Here is a 24,445-nt window from a genome sequence, read left to right on the forward strand (position 1 = left end):
TCTTTCACTAAAGAATTGACCTGCTTCATCAAAAAGTGCCAGGCCTTGTGCATAATTTTCAAGCTCCAGAGCAAAATCTTTAACAATAAACTTCTTCTGTTATTCATTAAAAGAGATCCAGATATCAAGCTAAGGAAATAGTTAAAATCAATAGTCAGCATGGTGAGAATACTTAGAATACTAGTTCCCAACTCACAGATGCAAGACAATGGCCAATCCAGAGACATCTTTCAGTTCTTGGTGCTGTAATGCTGGGGGATTCTAAAGACCACTCCTTATCATCTTCCAACATGGAAAAATTAAAAAACCCAGAAGGATAATATAGTTGGCTTCAAATCAATTTATGCATAGAGAAATCTTCTGGAAGATAGCACTTTATTTTACTTTCTGGCATGGGAAAACTTTGACTTTTTAAACAAGATTCATTCAAGCTCTGTATGTTTAGTGTATTTAGGAATGTCACCAATGCCTGCCATGGTATTTCAGACTGAGCATATGACATAGTCTTAGAAACCAATGCCAAAGATTACAGAAATGCCAAAGAGACATGTACATGAGAGAGAACATTTTTATCACCAATATGTTTTAGCATTAATGCAAGAGTGTGGAATATAAAACAAGAGACATAAGAAATAACTTCAACAGAGGTTTGGAAATGACCAGAATGAGATACAGGGTGCAAGAATAGTTTAGAAGCAGAAGTACTATATTGAATGTAGTAGGAATCTTTAATTTCAGAGATGTTGACAGAGAAATTAGTGATCTTAATAAATGTCTTGCCAATAAAAGAGCCAAGATCATACTTAAAAAGAGAGACAAAATTTGCAGAAGCAAAATAGATTTTCTGTTCTCTTCATTTTGACTTTATACAGCTTATCTGTGTTTCCAGAAAGAATATGAATTCATACCCATACTCAAGAAATAAAAGTATTGACTGCTTGTTGAAAAGAACTCTGTAAGCTCTCACAAATAATAATATCAGAGAAGGATGGTGAAGTGGTTCCTTTTATTCTAGACAGAGGCTGAAAAGAAGAAGAATAGAATTCTTGGTGTTTGAGAATAGATGGACACAAATAAGAGATTTGAAGTAATAGAACAGCTGAAGAAGAATGTTAGGTCTGGCAAGAACAGCAAGATGATGCTGAATTCTACCAGTTATAGAAGACTTGTCAGCTGTCTTGTTGTACTAATATCTTGCCACTCTAGCTCAGACCTCTCTGTCATGAATATCTGACTCTTCTACAGCTATTTTATACCAGGCCAAATCTCCCAAACATTCAATCCATGTATTCTTAAAGCTTGGAACACTCTCAAGAAGCAGGGCTATTATAGAATAGGCAGTATATATGAAGGAAAGCATTTGGTCCAGCATTTCAGAAAGTCTGTAGTGCAAAAGTTCCAGAAATGAATGAATTGCATGTCTTCACATTCTTGCAGGCATAGCATAGTGACTGGCTGATCTCTGGAGGGCAGGACTTACTGACAGATGCTGGAATGCTAAAAAAAAAATTATAATGCTTATGTAGAAGAGTTCTATGCAAGGTCATGAGAGCCTGCTATTGCTCATTGGTCAGGGTTGAAGAATTATTAGCTTGTTGGCAGTCAATCTTAATACATTTTCTTTTCACAAGAATAATGCCAGTATAGATGGTGCAAACTTCATTTCTCAACTGCTCTTCTGTGATCTGATAGATCTTGGGCTGCAGGGTTAATGTGTTGACAGGTATCTTATTTGCAGGCTGTAATTTCTTCTCCAACACTGACATTACAGTAACAGGTAAGTCAAAGTCATAAGCTGTGTGCTTTTCAGCACCAGCAAAGACTCTGTGGGTTCCATCATCATAATTTAGAGTGAAGACATTGGGCTGGGGCTGTGAATGAATGGGAGTACTGATAGCAGCAGCAGATTTCTGGAGCAATTGGTGTTTGCATGACTTTCCTGGGGTGAGAGACCTGTTCTGAAGCTGGAGGTCTTCCAAGCAAGGGGTTTCAGGACAGCTTGCAGGGGAAGACAGCTCAGCTGTGTGGTTGACAACACTTTTATAATATGTCAGAACAGCCTGCAATTGTAATAGAGTAGCAGCAGAAAGAGGATTATTTCTTACTGTTGGGGCATGACTGCAGTAGTGGCTGGTAATGACATTTGGTGGGTGAGGCAAAGACACTAAGAAAAGAAGTGAACACTGAGCATGCTGTTGCTTTATGATCTTGTGAGCTAGTGCTATAGCATTCACACTATCTGTATATATAGGAATTGGAGCTTTTGCTGGAAGATCAAGATCTTGTAAGAGCTTCTGAATCCAGAGTGCTTTCTTCACAGCAGAATCAAGAGCACAAAATTCTGCTACTGTGCTTGACAGCACAACAATCTTTTGGCATTTTGAGCTCCATGCAATGGGAGTTCCCATATAAAATAATACATATGCTTCTGTTGAGTGTCCTTCCTTGCAGTCTTGGTGACTAGCATCCACATAGACTTGTAATTCTGGGATTCCAGGCTTTGGGGTGCCTCTGAGGGTTAGGCCTAGCATGGGAGATCCTTTCAAATAACACAGTATTTGTTTGCTATATTCTAGGTGCTCTAGTGTTGGCTTCATAGCAAATTGTTGGAGTTTGTTGACAGCCAATATAATATCAGGGCAGCTCTTTATCAAGAGCCAATTGAGAGCTCCAAGAAGCTGTTGCAGCCAGTTCACAATGCTTTCAGCAACTACTGAACTAGGCTCAGGCTCCTGTGTAAGTCATACTCCTTCTGCCATAGGGGTGGTCTGGATTATTGAGCCACTCATGTAGAATTTGGCAAGAACCTTTTGAACATATAATTCTTGAAAGAGATAGATTATTCACTTTGTATGATCTTGTTCAATTTTGCAATCTAGGAATCTTGACAGTTCACCTAGAGATTTTATAGGGAAACAGTTGGACAGCTTGTTTTTGAAATCAGTGACAGTTTCTTTTGTAGGAGCAGCAATAAGAGCATCATCAACATAGATTATTAGTAGCAGGCCAGACTCTTCATCTATAAATACACATGGATCTGTATTCTTTAGTGGCTTTAAACTAATCTCCATGAGAGCTTTTGTGAAGATCTTCTGCCAAAGATGTTCTGCTTGCTTCAGTCTGTACAGAGCTTGCTGGAGTCTGCAGATGAAGCCTTTTCTTTCTGTTCCAGTTGGAAGGCTCATGTAGATCTTATGGTGCTTAAGTATAGCATGCAAGTAGGCTGTAACTATATCAACTTGTTTACAGTGCATATCTTCAACCACTATTTTTATAAGTGCAAGCTTGATAGCTGATTCAGTGACTACAGATGCAGCAGTCTCATCAAAATCAAGGCCAGGACATTGAAAATTACCGCATATGACCCATCTAGCATGGAAGGAGGTAACATAGCTGTCAGCATTCACTTTCAAGTCAAAAACCCATTTGCCAGGTAGAATCTTAGCTGTAGGATCTATTGAATCCATCTCAACTAGCTCCCAAGTATTGGCAGCTTCTAGCTTCTCAATTTGTTTTTTCATAGCACTCTTCCATTCACTGGCATATTTGCTAGTTATAGCTTCTTTGTAGTTGCATGAAACCTTAACTTTATAAGCTAGCAGGTCAGCTGCAAGATAGAAAGTGTAATCTCCATATAGTCTTGGTGATTTGCCTTTAGTTGTACAGCTCAATACATGTCTTGCAGGCTGAGGGTTCAGCTCCATTGAAGCTGTAGGTTCTGGTTTGTGTGTAGGCATGGATTCAGTGCTCTGTTCCAGTTCTTCCAACACATCTCTGAACATCTTGTTGTGGATTTGGCCCTCAATCAAGTCATTGTCACTATCTCCATTATATGGAGGCTCTGGCATTTCTTCAATAGTCTCATGAACAGGCTCTTGAAATCTCATCATGCATTCAGGTGCTGAAGAAGTCTTCTGAGGTGACAGTGTTATTGTTTGAAGCTGTAGGCCATGCATTTGCTCCTGCATCCAGAAAGGTATTGGGATCTCAGAGTTCTCAATCAGGTTAGCTTCTTGAGCATGTGCCTCTGTAGGCTCTTGTGTTGAAGCTGGTAGAAGCCTAGTAGCAGCTTGCTTCACTGCCCTCATAGCTTCCTGCTTTGAGAAGCTTGGAATCACAAAGAGTTCTGTAAATCTATTCTTCAGCTTAGAATCTTCCTTTTTCAGGAGGTCTGGAATGGCATTGACATCCTTGTTGAACTTGGCATTGTGTGTATGTATAATTTTGCCAGTCTCCAGGATCCAGATCTTATAAATATGTCCATTCTCATCTTCATATCCAACTAGGCAACCAAGTTGAGCCCTGGATTTCATTTTATATACCTTATTGTAGTTCACTCTATCCTCTGGCAAAATATGTGTGTAGGCTATACATCTGTAAGCTCATAGGTGCTGTAGATTTGACTTCTTTTTCCAAAAGAGCTTGTATGATGATTCTCCACCTCCAGCCAGAGAGATTCTATTCATAATGTAGCAAGCAGTTTGCAAGGCCAGATTCCAGACTTCTTGTGAAAGCTTTGCTTCTAAAATCATGACACAACTTATTTCTACTAAATAGCTGCTGATTTGTTCTGCTACACCATTTTGCTCAGATGTGTATGGAGCAGTCACTTTGCATTCAATTCCACAGGCCAGGGCAAATTCCTTCTTAAATAGTGAAAATTCAGTGCCTCCATCCATTTGTATGGTATCCATATAGAAGCCTAGTAGATTTCTGAGCCTCTTGACATGCTTCTGGAGACTATGTGAAGCTTCAGCTTTATTCTTGAGTAGTATAACCCATTTAAAACACATGCAGTCATCCACAATTATTAGAGCATATTTGAAGGCTTGAAAACTCATTGGCTTTATGATTTGAAGGTCAATATGGATCTTCTGCCCAGGAACCATAGACCAGATCTGTAGTGTTTGAGATATCTGCCATTTTGACCTTTCTAGTGCACATGCTTCACAATGGAAAGTATCTTGGCCTTCTATTTTGATTTCCTGGTCTTTTGCTGCTTTTTGTGTGGTAGGGAATGTGCAGTGTCCCAGCCATCTATGGAGAAGCTCCAGCATGAGCTTTATAGTAGTGTATGTCTGTTGAATGGCTTTCTCTTGCTGATGAAGTGGCTCTGTCTCAAGGATTATAACACCATCACTTTTCTTAGCATATCCCACTAGTTTGTGGTCTCTTTGTGTTTGCAGCATGTGGTCTACTTCTGTAAAGTAGAGATTCAACTTTTCAGTCAACTGGTTCATGGAAAGCAAATTTGTGCCCAACTTTGGGTTATACCATGCACATATATGGATCTTGTTGACAATGCCATTCTGGACAATGCATCTAACACATACTATGCCACTACCCTTTATGGAAATGATTTCTCCATTTGAAGTCCTGTACCAATGATCTGTAGTAGAATCAAAGCTAGTAAAGTAGACTTTATTGCAACAAATCAAGTGACTGCAGCATGTGTCAACAAGCCAGATTTCCAGACCAACAGCTCTTTCAGATACAGATGCCACCAAGCTAGATTCAAATGCCATGCCAGCAAAGCTATTTTCAAATTCTATTATGAGATGATTTTCTCCTGTATTATCCTTAGCATCTTCACTGGAATTTGGTTGCTGAGATTTGAATTGACTCTGGTTTTTCTGTTCAGGATTCATGTGCCATCTTCCTTTGGGCCTTGGTCTCATTCATAAATGTGGCTTTGGCTTCCATCCTTGATATCTCTTGTCAGTAAAAAGGTGAGGGCATTGTTGTATGGCATGACCTGGAGTCTCACAATATCCACAGTTGTCATCTATTTTGCTAGATATTTTTTTGCATAAGAATTTGACATGGTTATCCCACAAGACTCCCTTCTGTGAAGCATATTTCTGTACAATTTGCTTGTTGGGGGCAGTCTCTTTGAATTTGATTTGTCTGGCCATATATATCTCACTCAGAGCTTCCACATATTTCTTTACCTCCTGCACAAGATTTCTCATATCCTCATATGTTATGTCACTTGGGTTTGTATTTCAAACTATTGATAGCACACTATCTATATAGTTCTCATTAATCACTTGTACACCCTCAATTATCTTGTTAATCACTAGGGAAGGATATAATGGATGAGGAGCTTGCAATGCTCTCTGATATTGTTCAAGCAGTATGTTGAGGTATTGCATAACTGATCCATAGTTGTGTTGATGTGTGTAGAAATAATTCTCTGCTGCATGAATGCATGTATTTTTATCAGGCTTTAGGAAGAGCTGCTTTGTGTAGAATATCATGAGAGCAGGATCATTAATATTGCCTTCATAGTGCTTGCTGATTCAATCTTGAGCATCATCTTCCATGCTTAAGCTGAGCCATGTAATGAAGGATGTCATAGCACTTTGCCATTTAATTTATATATCTTCAGAAGCCTCTGTAGGCTCTGACACTACTGCATTGTATAGAATCCCCCAGTCATAGTGGTTTAGCTGCAACCTGACAATGTTTAACCAAGTATTCACATTTTTCTTGTCTTGTAGCATGGGAATTAACCAAATTGTTGTTCCAGTGATGTCTGTAACCATTTTGTCTGCTATATTGAAATTTCTTTCAATTCAGGAAGTTGTTTCTCTGAACTGGCAGCCTGCAATGCTGCTCTGTAGAAAGCCAACCCACCATGTGATGCCCACTAGCTGTGAATGTGCACCTGTGTTGGTGCTAGCATCCTCCATATGTTTCACTGGACTCATATTTCTGGAGGTTGGATTGGGGGTTGGAGCTGAGGAGCTCTCCAGGTCAATGTCTATTGTTCTGTCAAGAGTTTTTCCTCTTTTGACAACTCCAAAGGCTTCAAAGATTCCTAAAGAAGGGCTCAGAATCTCTTGGAAGGACCTACAAGGCTACTAATCATATGTGAAAGCTATAGAAATCACAGAACATGAACTCCATAGATATGCATGCCCTCTCTCCTCTCATCCAAAGGATTGTGGGATGAGAAGCAAGATGAAAACTCTGCATCAGATCAAAGAAGATCCGAGCCGCTAAGCTGGAGACTAACTACATAGAGACTAGTGTCTCGACACACTTTCTAGTCAGCAGTTCTCCATAAAATGCAGTGTTTAGCAGACCTGAGCAAGGATATTTCAGTAGCTGAAAAGAGAGCAGAGAAAGAGAAGGCAGCTCTTACATCAATTCTTGACTTTAATGTATTGTTGCATCTGTTGGTCACTATTATGATGTCATTCAGGTGTCTGGTGTGCCCCTCCTTTCCATTCAGAGGGCTGTGGGGGCATTTCAGGTGCATTATCTCATCATATTGGTGCACTGAAAGTGCAAAAGTCAATCAGCTGATCTTTCAAGATGATGGGTATCCCACAGCAGTAGCTAGCTTCTGCACATTGGACCAATGGTGGCCCTAATTCTCCAACAGACTGAGTTGATTGCTGCCCACATGCTCTGCACCCATGATAAGAACTTTCATTTAAGAGTCAAAAGCTGCCATAGAGATCACTTTGCAAAGGCACAGTGTGGCAAGACATGAGACTCTGGCCCTTCTTCAAGCCAGAAGATTGACCAGACAGACTGACACTTCTCTTCTGCTTCATAATCTTCTGTTACATGGTTATGCTGCATCAATGCCAAGCAGGGGTATATCTGCGCACTTTGCTCACAAAATGATCATGTAAGGGCATTTGAGGGGGTCATCAGGAGTTTATAATAAGAAAGTCTGTAGTTGAGCATAGCTATTCTGAAGCAATCAATTGTGTAGCGGCTCATTGCTCCAATATATATATGCATCACCGATTGCGAAGGAAGGTGCAGTAAAACAGGATGCCAGGACAGAACAGGACAGAACAGGACAGAACAGGACAGAACAGGGCAGAACAGCACAGTACAACAGAGAGGGCCGCTTGTGACCATGATGCCAGAGTCCGCACGTGATTACCTGTGCCCCGCTCTGCGCCCTACTGATCTCATTGAGATGGAGAATGCGGGCACCATCTCCTGAATGTCAAACTGAAACTTTTTCACGTCACCGAAACCACCATTTCTATTCATATTTTTCCCACAGCAGACACTCAGTGCTTGACTCTGGGATATCTCTCAGAGGCCTTCTTTACTTTCCTTTCCTTCTTTTCAGCTACCTTTTCTTAGTGGCACAAAATAATTCATTGCGACAAGTTTCTTCCGCGTACTTCGGTTTGTCCCTACTTCTCAAGTTAGACAGTCTTATATGTTAATTATTTATCGACCAGATATTTGTCGGTTTGATGTCTTAGGAGAACCCGGAAATAATTTGTCTCTCCTTCCCGGCTCCATTGATTCTATCATCAGCATGGCTTCCTTACATACATTGGACATAAATCGCGAGGCGGAAGATAACAAACAACTCAAACAAATCTATAAGAAGGAGGTTTGTATTTCCAATTAAGGGGTATTGCAGGAGAGCTAATATTGTATTAGACCAACTACCCTGACGCGGAAGTGGACGCTGGAGTCGGAGAGGAAAAATGGATTTCGCCTAATCCATTCCTAGTGATAGGCCCGTTTAAATATACAACTGCTATTGTTATTAAAGGAAACGGAGGGATCGTCAGTATTCTGAAAGGCAATGAGTGTGTTAAAAGTTATCCTGATCAGGACCTGGTGAAGGAAGCTATAATGGTGTTTCTTGAGCCTGGTTTTTACTGCTGGATTATGAAAGGTTCCCAAGTAAAATTTATCAAGCAGCCAGAGTGATGATTAGATTTAGCTCATGTATTTTCGCATGATTTGACTACCTATCTCCAATGGAATAAGCATAAATGGCTGTTGAACATATGGATCTGGGAAGGTAATTTGTAACTGATGACTGTCTCCCTCCTTTACAATATCCAGGAGCAGTTGGACTGCGGGTAATGTGAGAGGAACAACAACAGGCTCTCTCAGGTTACCTTTTTCTGATGATCTAGTTAGCATAATTCCACTCGCCAACAGGTAAATTGCCCTTATGTGAAACGGGATAGCCTTGGGCAGTTGTCCTGCCCTTCTCGTTCGCGTGTTGAGAGCAGTTTGTCTGGATAGATGTAGTTGCAAGTTCTATGTCTTGCCAGAGGCAGGTTAGAAAATGGCCTCACCCAAAACATATTAGTTGACTAACCTCAAGTACTTTCACTTTCGGGCAGTGGTGAAAATTGGTCAGGACTTTCTGTCGCCGCTATAGGGCTTGCTGTTTGATGGCTCACTGCTGTATTTTGAATTGGTGATTTGTTTTCTAAAAATTTCTGTTTTGGCTGCTGCGGCAGGAGTCTTTCGCAGGCTTTATCAGCAATGCCAGACAGGCTCGTTCGATCCTCGCGCATCCACCAGTTGCTGAGGTGCCTATAGACAGCTGATGGGATCGGCGGAAGTGTGGAAATGCTCAAGGCCAAAGAACATAGTAACAGTAACCCGCTTCCCCCGAGGTGGCGGATATCCATGTCGGATCAAGGGAGATTCTGTTGAGCAACAGCGATCCGCTCCTTCTGCTCCCTCAGCAGCTTCTCTTGTATCCGTCAGCTTTTTCCTTCTCCAAAGCTGTTTGCTCTATTACTGCTTCCTCTCCTTTTACAAACATCCATTCATTAGCTGTTTTATTCTTGGAATACAATTGTTTTGCGCATTAATTGTAGTTGGAACGCCCCCATGTAAGGCTGATGAAAGTCTTGCTAGCCCCACTTGTTGAGTGGGGCTTCTGAGCAGACCGTGAGTTTAAACCAGGTCCATACTTTACTGCTGCTCGTCTCCTTATCTCTTTTTGCCTGTTTGCTTTGATGACGTGTGGAAGCGAGTTCCAAACACTATTTTTGCTCATGTACTCTGTAGCGTGCCTTTGTTTGTTCTAGATAACTAAGACTTTGGTGGGGAAAATGATTGGCGATTGGAATGAACAAATTATGTTATCGTTGGCATTATTCGCGCCACATTCTCGGATACAGCTGTTGCATTATTTTGCAGTATAGAGGATTACAACAGATGCCGGATGCTAGCTCTGCAACAGATAAGATGAATGAGACAGAGCAGAAAGAAAGTAGGGCACCCAGAGAACAACAAGTCGCGTGTATGTGCTACCAAAGGAGGAATATAAAGCTCAACAGAATTTCACTTTCTCCGAAGCTCTTTCAAGGAACTAAGCTCCCATGCAATTGACTCCCTTGTTTTTCATTTTAGTAGTTTTAAGGATCATACTCGATAGTCCACAATCATGACTGATCCCTCTCTTGCTCTCGATAAGGTGTGCAATCACCTAAAAAATCCCGACGAGGCCAACAAGAATAGTCAGCAGTCAGATGCTGGATCCGACAGATTTGACGGTGCTTCTGGAGATCGGCCCCGTACGCAGACAAAGCCGACTACTACAGAGATAAACGATGTTAGCAGACCCACTCGAGGAGATAAGGTGACGGTAGCATACAACGGGTATCTTTATGACCGAAAAACGGGCTGCCGCGGTAAAAGGTAAGGCAAACTGCTACCTTAGATGGAGCCATGGCATGCTAATTGGCACATAGGATTGACACGACCGAAGAGCGAGGTGATTTTACTTTCCATTTGGGGACAGGAAAAGTTATCCAAGGTAGGGGACATCTGCCTTTGGAATCACTTCGTTCCGGTCACGTTAATCTCTACAATCTTGTAGGCTTTGAGAACGCAGTACTGAGCTTGGCCAAGGGAGCAGCATGTAGTGTCATTATTTCTCCGTAAGTTCTCTATACGTGACCAACTTTCGTCAGGGTAAGGCTAACAGACGCAGAGAGGAAGCTTATATGGATCGGTATGGCCGCCTTGTTACAATGAACAGCTCTTACACTAACATCACCTAATCAGTGGCTTTCCGGGCCTAATTCCACCCAACTCAACTCTTGCCTTGTGAGTATAGTTGCCCTTCATTGTAGGGCGATCTGACTTGTGTTACAACAGTGATATTCACCTCAAGGAGATTCATAATTCAGCAGTCCTGCCGTGCAAAAACTTCACAGTCTTCAGTCAAATGTATACATCGGTTGTCAATGGTCATGGCGCTGAATTCTCGGATCTTGGCAAAATTATCCTGTGCTGCGTGAGCTTGCGGATTTCGGAGCTAAACTCTGTTTGAGTGAGCTTCTCCGTAGTTGTTCTTCCGTGCCCGTCAGCACAACCCACTCATTAAAGCTCGTGTTCTTGACGCTAGCACTCCACACTCGGCTTGGAAGGTCAAAGTTGGGATCTTACAACGAGCAATGGTTCAGGGCGTGGTTCTCGATCCCTGGCTATCCCTGAGGGAGATAGACCAAGCCATGTACCGCTTGGGCCAAGTGACTGTCATGATTTCCAGACGAAGAATACATTTGGCCCTTCCTCGCCAAGATTAAAGAGGAACCAGCAGTTATTGGACAACATGGTGCATCCGCCTGCGGATGCACGGGGGCTTTCTGGGCTTGGGAGGCTTGCATCCTGGAAGCGCACTCAAACCTCAGCTGTCCGAGCTCGACAGAATATCAGGAATTCAGATCTCAGTTATGTTTCGTTCTAGACCCTGATTAAATGCAGGTGCAATCAAGCATGGGGAAACGCGCAAATAGTTCCGTATCAAAGCATGGGTGTGCTGATCAAAATGTTGCGCCCGTTTCTTGCTGGAGCATCAGGGTATTTGTACCCGCCCTTCTCCATTAAAGAACCATATCTTCCTTTCCCTTTCCATTCTTTGAGACTTAGTCCGAGCAGTTTTATGGACCGTTCAATGCCCATCCTTGCCAACAACGATTAAAAATTCTTCCTCCACTGGCGATTTATCAGTCCCAGCTGAACTTAAGAGATCTCGACTACATCTACCACAATGACCGATGGGAGCCCCCATAGCAAGGGCCGGGAGCTTACGCAGATTCGAGTACCTGTTGTAAGGCTACTAGTCCTCTATTCTGGCTATTGGGGAAATCTGACTGTTCTCCTCTAGCCAATAAAAATTCCATATCCACATTTTGCCATGATCACTATCGACCACGCCGGGGATATCAAATACCATACGTCGTTTTCTGCTGAAAGAGACTGCTATCACATTTTTGATCGTGATGTCAAGGAGCGCTTCCTTCAGTTGGCTGACACCCGCCGGGGTGCATTATCCGAAGTTGACAAAGACTCTGAACTTGACGAACGTCGGGTTGATCTCAGAATTGGTGATAAAGAGACGGTCAAGGCCTATTATTACGCAGCCTTTCGTGGATTCCAACAGATCAATTGTCGAACACTCTCCAGAGCCTGGATCAGATTCATCGAACCAAAGAAACAGGCCATGTACCCTTATAAAAAAGGACCGGTCACAAAGCCGCCTTGGTGGCCTGCAGACGTGGAACACAGGGAACCAGATCATTTGAAGACACCTTGTAAGTTCAATATACGCGAATGTCAAGCGGCGGCCACTAATGCTTAACCCACTGCCCCACAGGTCGTGTTCAACTCTTGGTTCATATTTTGAAGCTCTGTACCGTTACCGCTGATCAGCTTGAAGACGCTGGAAAGGATGTCCGGCGCCAGATCACACCGGTAGAGAGGTGGGAGATTTTGGAAGAAATATGCATGGTTCGGAGAATGGAGGAACGTTATGAAAGAGGGGAAATAGGTGAGTACTTCCGCTATATCCTCATCAACTACTAACGTTCAGTTAATAGACGCCAATACCACGGTAAATGTTGTCAACAGGTCAAAAAAGCGAGTTTCCTCATCGAGTGCGGGGGTGACATCTCCAACAAGCTCCGACCTAGAGCCAGACATGATCACGAGCGCGGTTGATATTGAACTCAGTGTCAAAAAGAGCTGAGTCTTGTGTATAAACTTCAAGCTCCAGAGCAAAGTCTTTAACAATAAATTTCTTCTTCTGTTCATTAAAAGAGATCCAGACATCAAGCTAAGGAAATAGGCAAAATCAATAGTCAGTATGATGGGAATACTTGGAATACTGCTTCCTGACTCACAGATGCAAGACAATCAAGTTCCTTCAAAATCAGGGTGACATTTCCAATGATGGCCCACACATACTTTCTACAAAGTACAATTGCCTGAGGCTTTTTCACTGGACAGATGAAAACATAGCTACTGTACATGTTGGAGTGGGCATGCCAATTTTAGATATGTGAGTCCATTGTTAAAAATGGAGCTAAAAGTAGTTGAGCTGCTGTACATAGTGAGCAATCTTGTATACTCCCAAAAGAACAGGTTGTGACCAGTTTCCACTGCTGCAAGTACCATTCCAGTTGTTTATTGTCTGCTTGAAGCCATTAGGCAATCTTTCTCTAGCAGATTACAAACTCAAGTAGTTATTGCTTTTCTGACTCATGAAGCACATCAAGTTGTAATTTCTGAATCTCAGAGACTAGGCTTTTGATAGTAGGTGTGCCATGGACAGCCCATTCTGCAAGCTGAATATGACTGGTAATACAAAATTAGTCCTGCAAGACAACACTGGCTTGCAAGTCAGCACCTGTCACTCAATTCAGCAGTGGCTTACAAAATCAGCTTAACAGCACACTACAGAGTAGTGGCTTGTTTTTTAAATTTCATGCCAAGAAAAGCTAGCAGTTCTGCCAAACAGGCACCCTATCTCTTTAATGTTCATCTCTTTGATGTTCATCTCTTTGACATTCATCTCTTTGATGTTCATTTCTTTGACATTTATCTCTTTAACATTCATTCTTTCAATGTTCATTCTTTTGACATTCATTTCTTCAATGTTCATCTCTTTGATGTTCATCTCTTTGATGTTCATCTCTTTGATGTTCATTTTTTTGATGTTTATTCTTTTAATGTTCATCTCTTCAATGTTCATCTCTTTAATGTTCATCCCTTCAACATTCATCCCTTTGACTCAACATGGAGAGTATAGCATGTCTTGCATGTAAAAAGCACATTCACAGAACTGGTATTTTCCATCATTAAAGACAGTATTGCCTGAAGAGAGACTGGATACAATCCTGTTATAAATGTGGACAAACTATAATATGGAGAAATTATTCCCAGCATAAATGTGCAACAGGCAAACAGCACAAATGTGAGACCTGTGGAGAAGTTTTACTGAAATTCAATATCTGATGCCATAAAAGAATCTGTACATGCTGACAGCATGAAGAGATGGACATACAGAAGGAAAGTAAGATATTACAGACTTTTAAACTCCAGCAAGGTATAAACATCTTCTTTATCTATATAAAATAATAAGACTGATGCAAATCTATAGCAGAGAATCAACATGAACTATTACTTTTATGTTCAAAGCTTGAACAACTCCAGGCCACTGGACATTTTTCTAGATGTTATCTGCAAAACCTCAAATTGCTTCCCACTACTGAAAACCAATGCTGGAACATGCCAGCCTTGATGAATCTGATGAACTGTTGGGATTGCCAATTTTCCCCAGAGAAATTCTGCCATATCATATGCATGTGTATTGAGCAGAAAGATGACTTTGATGTGCTAAGAGATGGGAAGCAAAGTATCAACCTAAATGTGCAGAATTATACAATTTCAACTACTTTATATCAAGAAACTATGCTGCTTGAGGCCATCTCTGGTGCCCAATACTCATTAATGAATATCTGGTTGTCTAAGAAGCTCTGGCATCTCTGTTCTGAAAGATCACTCTGCAACAAGCTATGTATTCTTAAAGACACAAAGCTAGAACTAAGTGCAAATTTTGCTCCAGCAGAGACTTTTGTTGATATACATATTGGTTTGTACAATTTAGCATACATGTGCAACACTATACTGATATGGCTCAGATCAGAACTGACATGTGCTCTTACAGTTAATTGAAAACTCCAAGTAAATTTGGCTTGTATATTCATCAACAAAGTCAAATCTCTAAATGTTTGTACAGTTGTCTGATGAGAGTGAATGTTTAATCAAGATCTCAGATCAACTTGAAGAAGATTATATAATGAAGATTAACTCTTTCTGAATTATTTACTTACCTCCAGGCTGAATTCATGCTACTTTCACCATTGCAAGTGGAATCTTGATCAGAGTTAATTTTGTCTCTCTAGAGAGTCTTAGTATTATGTTCCAAAGTCTGATCATTCATTTCTAATACTTTTTTTGACTTCAAGAGACATTTGAAGAAGATCTTAATGTTTATCAGCAATCACTTACATTCTTCCTGAACTGTAAGTTTGATGAAAAAATTATAGAAAGAGTGTTGGAGATTTGATCACTGCTTGCTAATGCATTCAGATATGGATGTAAAAAGCTGGAGATACAGTATTCAGAAAAAATGCAGGAATGAAGACAGCAGTTTCTTAATGTGTGGAAAGATGAATTAATGAGGAAAACAACTTGTTGCTGTAGGAGTTAATATGAGAATGGATACCAGCATATTCAAGAAAAACACATGTGGTCTTAGCCAATAACTGTTGCCAGAAAAATCAATGAAATCCTGCAAACAAAATTTGAGTTGCAAGCTGTTTTGAATGAACTGCAAGAACCAAAAATCTAGAGATTCAAACTCCACAAACCCAGAACTCCAGAAATTTAGAATTGAGCTGTTTTGAATCAGCTTGCCTCACTCATCTCTTCTTAAGCTGGTGCTGCAATTATGGCCATGGCATGTCCATTCTGCACTGCCAAAGTGAGATTTCAGGTCAGGATGCTGTATTGTTGGGGCCTAAAGATAGACTCTTCTAGTTTTAAAGCTGCAGATTGTAAACAGAACTTGGAAAGAATCATTCATAGCTGTAATACATTCACCTATAAGAAGTATAAGGGAGTATTAACTCTAGATAAGTGTATTGAGTGAATGATGAGATCTGAAAATGTTTACAAGATGTAGGCAGATGGAATGAAAGAAATATAAAGACAATAAATACTCTGAATTATCTTATTATTGAACCTATTTCTACTCTCAGTTTAACTATATAAGAAATCAACCAGATTTGCTTGTACTACTCTTGAACTCTTTTCCACTTATAAGTTAGTACCAATAAACTATTGTAGTTGGAGTGTTTATATGTTCATTTTTCTTGAAGAAGCAGAACTCTAAGATGTTGTCATGTAACACAAAATTTAGTCCTGCAAAACAAAACTAGCTTGCAAGTCAACTTGCCGCACCTTAAAGATGATTGTCATCAATGGTTCTGGCACCAGCTTCTCACAGCAGTGGCCACTAGGACTCTGGCTCCAGTTTAGTATAAAAACTCACCAATTATTGTAGTATACACCTCTAAGAGTTCATTTGTAACCTTCTTTCCTCTTTGCAATTCCACCAAACCTTATCACAAAAAGCCTGAAACTTGCCATGTCATTTACACTCTCTCTTAAATCTGCCTTCATATGGGCTAAAAGGATGTGGCACAAGTCTGTGAAATGCCTTTGTTGCCAGAGCTACAGAGATGATCAAGCAATACATTCCAATTTCCCTAGTGAAATGTTTGATGAATCTGAGAATTGCATTGGTATTAATACTTACAGGCATTAGGCCCTTTCATCAGACAGGCACACAATGACAAACCTTGAGACTTGGCAATACCTGTGTGTGAAACTTCCCTGTGGGGTTAGAGGCCCCATTCACAGGCTGCCTAGAAGAGTTTTGAATGTCAATACTGTTGACATTTTCCCATACATTAAAGTATGCACCAAGTGTATCACCATGTGCATACAGTTCATGTCCAAATCCATCTCCAAATCCAACCAGATAGAACACCACAATAGGGCTAGATTCAGCACAGGTGCTCATTGGCCCCAGGAATGTCAGTAAGCAAGTTGGACAATAAATATCAAGACCTTTCCCACTATCTGTCCATAGCAACATATCCCTCTTCAACACATGCCTCCTCAAGGGTCTGTCAGGATGATATCTTTCATCTCTGAGCTTTTTGGTTAATTTTATAAGTTCTGACCTGCCCTATACCAGTCAGTAATTGCCCACCTTAACTAACACTCGACTTCAAGTTGCTATCAATATGTCTGGCTTATTGTTAACCTCTGGGTGTATCACTGGCTTAAACCAATTCCCCCCCCCTCTCCAGCCCACTGGGGCCTGCAGATGTAATGGTGGTCATCCCCTGTCTCAATATTGACAGGCAAAGGCTGGCAGAGACCCTCAAGTCAATTCTTAAAATGATCTACAGAAAGTCATTTTGGTAACTGTTAAGAAGAAGCAGAGCATGGCTGAAGAGGTGATGAGAATGGTCAGACCCTGTTGGGTTGAACTCCAGATAGTCACAGTGCAACAATATAGTAAAAGAAGACAGTTGGTGGCAGAAATTCAGCTTGTTGCAACTGATATTACTGTGCTTGCAGATAATGATGTTATCTGAAAATCTTCTCATCTTCTCAAATAGATACTCACATCATTCAAGAGAGAGAAGATGAAAGAAGTTGATACATATCAGTATCTTCAGCATGATCTGCTGCAGGGCCTGTGATAATGTATCTGAAGTTTTTCCAGAGCATTGTATCTTGAGTAAAGGAACTTTAACTGTGCTGCAATAACTTATATGAACAGAGAGATGCCATATATTTTCAGGCAAACTGCTGTATATTGCTCTGAGATTCTGCAGAACTCTGAATTTCTTGACATCTTTAGAGGTGAAACTTGGCAGGGCAAACAACTCTAGCCTGATAACAATAATTTTATCACATGTTGGCTGGATTTACACTTCTGGAACATGCATTTTCAATATTATTCAGAAGCCCTAGTTTTGACAACACTTAAGAATAATTGGAAGTATCTGAAACAGTGTCTCTGCTGATCTTAAAGTAATTGGAGAAGTAATCTGTGCAGCTTGTTCTGCAAGCAGTTTATCTGGAGATCAGTTCAGAATGAGATACAGTAGCTCATAAACTAACTGGTCTTTAAACAGAAGACACATCTACAGCATTTATACTGTTTTTCTAATAACTTTTTTGTCACCAGCATTCTTTGTTGAATCTGCATTAATATGGCTGTGCTACAGGACAACAGAGAACAACTCTGTCATGCATTAATAAGTATTGTGGTTGCTTCTTTTTTGAATGTTTCTCACTAAGATTATCAAATTCTTAGAATATTTCAAGCAAAACTCATTCAATATTGCCTTGATACCAATTTCTGTCTTGTTTAGCTATTTTTACAGTATTCTCAAGGTCTATGCAGCATGTACACTTCATGTTGTAAGCTCTACACTTCTCACTTGGCAAATGATGCCTATGGACAAACTTGTTGTGGCTCAAGACATCTTGGGGAACCCAAGACATGGTGACAAGAGAATCAAAGTTAGAAAATAATAATATTCCAAATCAATGAGCTTCTGACCTCTTTGGGTCTTGGTGGCATTCTTTCAACATAAAGAAGTAACTCACATCATGGTGCAGATGTATCATTTTCTTCTGGGTTTGTTATGTCAACCCTGATTAGTGTGTTACCTGAAAGCTGCTAATTCCCTCCTGTAATTGCTTCAGATGAATGCCTGGCCAGTAGGACAATCAAGACTCCAACTCTGACTTCTTGGAGTTGGGATGTGCTTGCTGGCTGAACAGGCTCTGAATGTGCTGATGCCATTAAGGGTTGGGCAGATTATGAGCAGACTAAGCAAATCAAGCAGTATGTTTCATTTTTCTCTTCTGTTAGGGTGTATTGATTTTCTTGAGCTAACCATCAACAGACTTATCTGAGGAGATCTATCATCTTGCATTCCTTCACTTTCTTGAACCTGGATATTTAATTGCAAGTGTTAGGACATATCTGCTGCTTTCACTAGAGCATTACTGGGACTGCAGATTGAAAATTAATACCTTTGCCAAAGTCATGAGTCTTCCAAGTGAGTTTGATGAAGCTTGGAACTTTGCCACTCTGTCAGATGTGATATTGGATGTTAACTGTTTTGAAGCAGTTATATCACTAACAATTTTTATGCTTATTCCCATACTTTCTGATACTATTTTGACATTTACTTCTATATACTACTAACTTGGCAGCCAGGCAGCAGTGTCCTTTGCAGTGATCATGGGCTCTTATATCTTCCTCTCAGGAAAGCTCCAGTCCCAACAACATAATAGATGGAAGATATATCATGATAGCATCAGAAGAGAAAAGGAGGCCTGTCATGACTCTATTTTTAACTGGCATACAGTAATTTGCTTCAGCCATCTGGAGCAGGAGATCACCTGGTTTCAAAATACTGTTGATGCCTGCTTGAATTCCAGTCAACATCCTGCTGCTCTTTCAATACTGAGAGGAGCATTACAATTTCTTGTTTATACAGGAGGTCCAGCTGGCTGTGTCATGATAACATGCAATATGGTGAGATTACAACAATGTTCATTTTTCTCACACAATTGCAAGAGACTCTGAAAAACATGCAAAGCTTTCTGAATGCTATCCACTTGAAGCTTGCAAAAGTTAATTCACTTATTAAAATCTCCAAGAAAGAAACATCAGTCTGTTATCAACAGCAGAAGATGCTGTTAGTTAATCAGAGAAACATCTACTGAAGTATTAAGTTCAAGAGCATGGACTTTTCTTACAATAAACAATGCCAAGTTCTTGAAGAATTGTCATTCAGGATGCCAGGCAGCAAAACCATTGCATTTATTGGAGAGTCTGGCAGTGGAAAATCAATCATCCTAAATCTTCTTTTACAAGTCCACTTCCCACAACATGGCTCCATTCAAATTAATAAAAGCAATATTTTGGAGAGCTAAAAGAAAGAAATTATCTTTGTACTCCAGAAACCTAGCTTTTTTAGTGACTGCAGTATTATGGAGAATCTCAAATACACCAACCCCAATGTCAAGAATGCAGAAATACACAAGATCTGCCACTTATTGTTAATCCACAACTGGATCCAATGATGCTCTGAAGGCTATAACATCTGGTATCAAGATGCTATATTCTCTGGTGGAGAGCAGCAACAATTGGCCATCACTTGTGCTTTAACCCAGAATGCACACATTTTTCTTCTGAATGAACTTACAAACAGCCAGAATAACAAGACAGCCTCTTGTATCTTGAATGTGCTGAAATCATGCACTAATAGTTGGATCATCATTTTAGTTTCATAAGTCAGACTCAGTCCCTCTTGTTCTGTCCTCACTGACATTTACTTGAGACACAATCTCAGAAAGATTAAGAATGTTCATCATATCTTCTTTCTTAATAAAGGGAGAGTGGTTGAGCAAGGGAAGCATGAGAAACTTGTTGATTTGAAAGATCAATACTACAAACTATGGTCCATCCAACAGCAGGCTGGTGAGTAAAGACTTGCTTTTCAGATTATTACAAATTACTTAGTTTGTGGAAATACATGCACTTGTGACAAATCTGAAAAGCCTGCATGCTCTTTCAGGAATTTTTCTATTGCTTGTACAGAACTCCTGCGTCAAGGGCCTTCTGTTATACCTGCTAGAGCTAGTTGTTTCAGCAGCATTCAACTATCACTTTTCTCTTGTCATTCATGAAGGGCTAGATGTGTTATAGATGGGCTGACCTTGTGAGAGATAACTGTATTATCACTCTTCAAGATTCCAATTTGCATTGCTTAGACAATAGGCCAGATTTCTATATGCTTCATTTTGCTTTTGCAAGTGTGGTGAGCCTATTGAAAAAGAAGCCTTGAGACTCTGTTCATTGCAGTGACTGTATTTTGATGTGGAGATATATAAAATGTGAAATTCTTGAGATTGATAATGCTAAAAACCAAGCAAACTAGATGCTCAAGAGTGACTTCAGAACAGGGTTTCTTTTATCACTGGCAAAATAACTATAGTACAGGTGCTGAAGATGCTGAGAATCTTATTAATGACTTTCTTGTTGGAATTCTTTCCCAGTTTTGGATGAGAATGCATCAGAGATAACTGGATATAGTTGCATGGAGAACTGAAATTGTAGAAAATTTTCTAATCCAGATTTTTGTCTCCTGCATGATAACTAGCAGTTCTGCTAGTTAAAGAGGATAGAAACACATGGAATTCTGAAAAGCCTCTGCAACATAAAAGTCAACACAAAAAAATTTCTTCTATCTAGCCAATAAGATTATTAGATTTGGGGATTTGGAAAGTGCTCTAGTGAAGTAAAGTGTTGTAGCTGTCATTTGAAAAAATATATAAAGTATTTGAATTCTTCTCACTGAAGCTTCTTTTTCTTCTCTTGACAAAATTTCTTGGTTCAAGAGGTAAGTGAAAAGGCCATTAAGCATGAATGCTTCAAGATGTGCTAACTGGTACTAGGTGTAGCATATCAAGACCACCTTCTTAAATTTGAATTTTGTAAGTATTCTGCTAAATTGGTTTTAAATTATTAACTAATAGGCATACTGTATTCAAGTTGAAGAATTGCTTCTGAGATCTGAAATTGAATATAATAGCAACCTATTTACACTCTGAAATAACTTGACTCTTGAAGCAGATTGAGAAGAGATATTCTGATTTCAAATTGCATGAGAAGCATATTCATGACTTGAACTATATTAACAACAATACTTGTGTCATCTGCTGGTGATGCTTCTTCTTGTTAATAAAGTTTGGACCCTGCAAGCATACATTTTATCTTGAATGTCTTTGAGATCATCTCAAGAGTGCAGTTTTAGCAGAAATAACATGTCTTCTTTGCTGATTGGATGCATATGAATTTAAGTATAATATCTTTGTCAATAATGACAGATGTAAACATACAAAGAAGGAAAAAAAAGCTCTTTTTTTAATTATCTTCTTTGTAAAACTTCAAAATCTTGATGGTGGCTATATTTTTTATGATGATCTTGATGCAGTATATGATCTGGATCTTGTGTAAGGATTTGCCCGCGAACCCCTTACATGGACAAACAACACCCGCGAGGGCCCAGGGCCTGGGCTTGTGAGCTGTTGGGAGTACATGTGTCCTCGTGAGGCACTAAGTCACGTGCTCGCGAGCACACATAAAAGGCCGCCACTGCACGAACCCCTTGTTGGGAGCCAGTGGCAATCTTGTCTACAAGTCATACATAGCTGCCAATACCAGACCTTTTACCTTGTGTACTCTTTTCTACGTACAATTCCTCCTATAGATTCATTGTCACGCCGATCCACACGTACGATCCTCACATCTTGCCATGCTAACTGAAGATGGTGAAATTCTGTCATTCAAGCAACTGAGAGCATTGGATGAGGAGATGAAAGATAGTGAGTGGGAAACTGACAATGATGCCAATGGTGACAATAACAATGATAAACCTGTTTCTCCTCTTACTTTTTTGTTGAATAAACTGCCAATTGAGCAGTTGAGAGAACAGCTTGGGGGAATGTGATTTGTTAAGATGGTTATCCAAAATCACCTGGAAGAGCTTGCTCCATTGTATCAGAAGTGGTGAACAGCAATACTGCTCTTCTATAATAAATGTTCTTCCTCATGTACTTCAAAATTATTCTTTACCACTAATTCCTAAGAGAGATTAAAGAAATTTTGTGATCTGGTTGAGGTGTTTGTTCCATGGAGGGATTCATAGAGACTTTGCAACTACCCATAAACAGGTGTAGTGATTCTTGTAGTATTTGTTTGATTTGCAGTACAGGTCACTTATTTCATAGTAATGCATTTCAGTGTCCATGTTGAGAATGGGAAGACCATTCTTTATCCAAACATTTGGATTCAACACAGTACAAAAGCTTGCAAAACCAGCTTGACAGTTCTGTACTCTCCTCTTTCTTTTAAAATAGTGCCAAGATATACTAGTGCTAATATTGCTAGTTAAATATGTTTTGTAATGAAAGGTATTGTCATACTGTATCACATGACTGAATGCACTGCTATAGTGCATGTGTTTCTTGACAAGTTTTTCATCCAGCACCTTCCTTACTTGTCTTCTCTCTGTTCCCGGCACTGGAAACAAAGCCTCTGCCTCACATTTTCAACCTCATGCCTCCCTTCTAACCTCCCCATCACCCCACCAAGGCAACTTCACAAGGCAAAGCCAAACTAGATGGCGTTCAGAATGAAACCAGATCCAAACCACATTAGCAATCTGGCAATAAAGCAAGAGGAAGATATCAATGCAACAGAAATAAAAGTGAATGATCCAGATCCAAACTGTGTTTTCAATCCAGCAATAAAGCAAGAGGAAGATGTCAATGCAACAGATACAAAAGAGAATGATCCAGACCAAACCCTAAAAGATGGACTTACAGCAATACTTAAACCATACTTGCTCATGCCTAATCAATCTTATTATTTCATGCTATTCTGGCCAACATGAGTTAAATGCAACCAATATTCTTGGATGAGGAGAACTGAATTTCAGTATCTGAACAACAAGTTGGTCAATAAGTCTTGCAATCTGGTATCACATTTTATTTTTATTTCAAACCCAGCTGAAGCACCAACAACATCACAAACTCACATAGGGAATTCTCCTATTATCGGCCTTCCACCACGCATGGCTAATAAAATGATTGATGCAATCAATTGGCTTCAGGCTGGTGGCAAATTTTATAGAATGCCTACCTGTGGATTCTTGATCAAACTCAACAATTGGGGCATTGTACTTGATGATGGAGCCACAATCTCTGAGTGGCAATACTTCTGCTCAATCACTTGTGGGGAACTGAATGTTTCTGCTCAGATTGTTGCGCGTCATGATCACTCTGATCTAGAGTATAATTGGGAGATGGAATTTAGACCAGACTGACCCCCTTGTCCCAAACTAGCTCTACAAAATCAGCAGACACAAGCTGCCAAAAGACAGCATTATAATCCTACCATGGTACTATTCAGAGTACTGGATATATTCAGAACAAGAACCAAGAATTTCTAGTCAGGGTTGGTAAGGGTTCAAACAATTATAAACCCCAAAAAAAGATGAAGATTATGGAAAAAGAATTTTAGGGAATCTTTAAGCAATCCATGAACCTTATTCAAAATAATACTTTAGTCTAAAGAGATACTTACAGTACATACATAATTGTTTTATACACAGTCAAAATCCATTTCAGAATGGTAAACATGGTGAGAGATAGGGCACCTCTTGGTTAGGGTCAACATACCCTAGCCTGTAATGCTCATTACAAAGTGTTCATGATCTAGAATGTCCAAATACCCTCATTAAAGATCAATGAATTCATCATAAGTCAAGTGTTCATCCAAATCCTTTTCTGCAGCTTGCTGCATTTCCTCTGGATGAATCCATCCAGTTCACTGTGCTCCTGCTGAGACAGAAGAGAGATTCTATCATTCAAGCAGCACAGAGAGCCAAAATGCTTCTTGTCAAGAAATATCCAGTAAATGTTGTCAAACATGAAGCTTTTCCTTGCTGCAAGGCAGAACCAAAAAAGTCCATTTTCAATTAATTGCACTATTCAATCTGATAGGCATTGACACTCCATGATGGAGCCTTTCTGTATTTGCCGGTCCTCACAATCTCGGAGCGCCTTGAGGAAGAGTTTGAGATGCAGTTTGTAATGGGCTAGAAAGGCATTCAAGTCTGATCCCCAAGCCTCAGGGCTTTTGAGAAGCTGCCACCATGGAGTGGTGTAGGTGAATTCAGCTGGGGCA

At 40.1% G+C, this 24,445-nt stretch overlaps 9 protein-coding genes across 9 annotated transcripts; 6 read left to right on the plus strand and 3 right to left on the minus strand.

The window, feature by feature from the left end:
* Positions 1-8,299: 8,299 nt before the first annotated feature.
* Positions 8,300-8,703, plus strand: CIMG_08423 (uncharacterized protein; the record flags this gene model as incomplete). Its single annotated transcript, XM_001241259.2, has 2 exons — positions 8,300-8,377; positions 8,428-8,703. The coding sequence occupies 2 exons, from the start codon at positions 8,300-8,302 to the stop codon at positions 8,701-8,703; spliced, it is 354 nt and encodes a 117-aa protein (XP_001241260.2).
* A 208-nt stretch (positions 8,704-8,911) lies between these two features.
* On the minus strand, positions 8,912-9,422 carry CIMG_12164 (uncharacterized protein; the record flags this gene model as incomplete). Its single annotated transcript, XM_012358578.1, has 2 exons — positions 8,912-9,042; positions 9,113-9,422. 2 exons carry the CDS (start codon positions 9,420-9,422, stop codon positions 8,912-8,914), a joined length of 441 nt encoding a protein of 146 aa, XP_012214001.1.
* Positions 9,423-10,186: 764 nt separating this feature from the next.
* CIMG_08422 (uncharacterized protein) lies at positions 10,187-10,686 on the plus strand (the record flags this gene model as incomplete). Its single annotated transcript, XM_001241258.2, has 2 exons — positions 10,187-10,440; positions 10,494-10,686. The coding sequence occupies 2 exons, from the start codon at positions 10,187-10,189 to the stop codon at positions 10,684-10,686; spliced, it is 447 nt and encodes a 148-aa protein (XP_001241259.2).
* Positions 10,687-11,218: 532 nt separating this feature from the next.
* On the plus strand, positions 11,219-12,775 carry CIMG_08421 (uncharacterized protein; the record flags this gene model as incomplete). The annotated part of the gene is made up of 4 exons (XM_001241257.2): positions 11,219-11,857; positions 11,915-12,341; positions 12,404-12,577; positions 12,627-12,775. Exons 1-4 carry the CDS (start codon positions 11,798-11,800, stop codon positions 12,773-12,775), a joined length of 810 nt encoding a protein of 269 aa, XP_001241258.1. The 5' UTR covers positions 11,219-11,797.
* A 496-nt stretch (positions 12,776-13,271) lies between these two features.
* CIMG_08420 (uncharacterized protein) lies at positions 13,272-13,810 on the minus strand (the record flags this gene model as incomplete). The annotated part of the gene is made up of 2 exons (XM_001241256.1): positions 13,272-13,383; positions 13,551-13,810. The coding sequence occupies 2 exons, from the start codon at positions 13,808-13,810 to the stop codon at positions 13,272-13,274; spliced, it is 372 nt and encodes a 123-aa protein (XP_001241257.1).
* Positions 13,811-14,082: 272 nt separating this feature from the next.
* CIMG_08419 (uncharacterized protein) lies at positions 14,083-14,763 on the plus strand (the record flags this gene model as incomplete). The annotated part of the gene is made up of 3 exons (XM_001241255.2): positions 14,083-14,101; positions 14,189-14,680; positions 14,756-14,763. 3 exons carry the CDS (start codon positions 14,083-14,085, stop codon positions 14,761-14,763), a joined length of 519 nt encoding a protein of 172 aa, XP_001241256.2.
* Positions 14,764-16,173: 1,410 nt separating this feature from the next.
* Positions 16,174-16,678, minus strand: CIMG_13207 (uncharacterized protein; the record flags this gene model as incomplete). The annotated part of the gene is made up of 3 exons (XM_001241254.2): positions 16,174-16,280; positions 16,412-16,488; positions 16,602-16,678. The coding sequence occupies 3 exons, from the start codon at positions 16,676-16,678 to the stop codon at positions 16,174-16,176; spliced, it is 261 nt and encodes an 86-aa protein (XP_001241255.2).
* Positions 16,679-17,990: 1,312 nt separating this feature from the next.
* On the plus strand, positions 17,991-19,215 carry CIMG_13208 (uncharacterized protein). The gene is made up of 4 exons (XM_001241253.2): positions 17,991-18,096; positions 18,158-18,316; positions 18,385-18,526; positions 18,588-19,215. The coding sequence occupies exons 3-4, from the start codon at positions 18,442-18,444 to the stop codon at positions 18,890-18,892; spliced, it is 390 nt and encodes a 129-aa protein (XP_001241254.2). The 5' UTR covers positions 17,991-18,096; positions 18,158-18,316; positions 18,385-18,441; the 3' UTR covers positions 18,893-19,215.
* Positions 19,216-22,755: 3,540 nt separating this feature from the next.
* CIMG_13209 (uncharacterized protein) lies at positions 22,756-23,876 on the plus strand. The gene has a single exon (XM_004444970.1). The coding sequence runs from the start codon at positions 22,890-22,892 to the stop codon at positions 23,148-23,150; it is 261 nt and encodes an 86-aa protein (XP_004445027.1). The 5' UTR covers positions 22,756-22,889; the 3' UTR covers positions 23,151-23,876.
* Positions 23,877-24,445: the final 569 nt, after the last annotated feature.

This window comes from Coccidioides immitis (genome assembly GCF_000149335.2).
Source record: "Coccidioides immitis RS genomic scaffold supercont3.3, whole genome shotgun sequence".
In the NCBI taxonomy this organism is placed as follows: Eukaryota; Fungi; Ascomycota; class Eurotiomycetes; order Onygenales; family Onygenaceae; genus Coccidioides; species Coccidioides immitis.

Coding starts and splice junctions, on each gene's coding strand:
- CIMG_13208 (XM_001241253.2), top strand. CDS start 18,442: ATGTGCTTGCTGGCTGAACAGGCTCTGAATGTGCTGATGCCATTAAGG. Junction 18,527..18,587: donor CAGACTAAGCAAATCAAGCA/GTATGTTTCATT, acceptor AACCATCAACAG/ACTTATCTGAGGAGATCTAT.
- CIMG_13209 (XM_004444970.1), top strand. CDS start 22,890: ATGAAACCAGATCCAAACCACATTAGCAATCTGGCAATAAAGCAAGAG.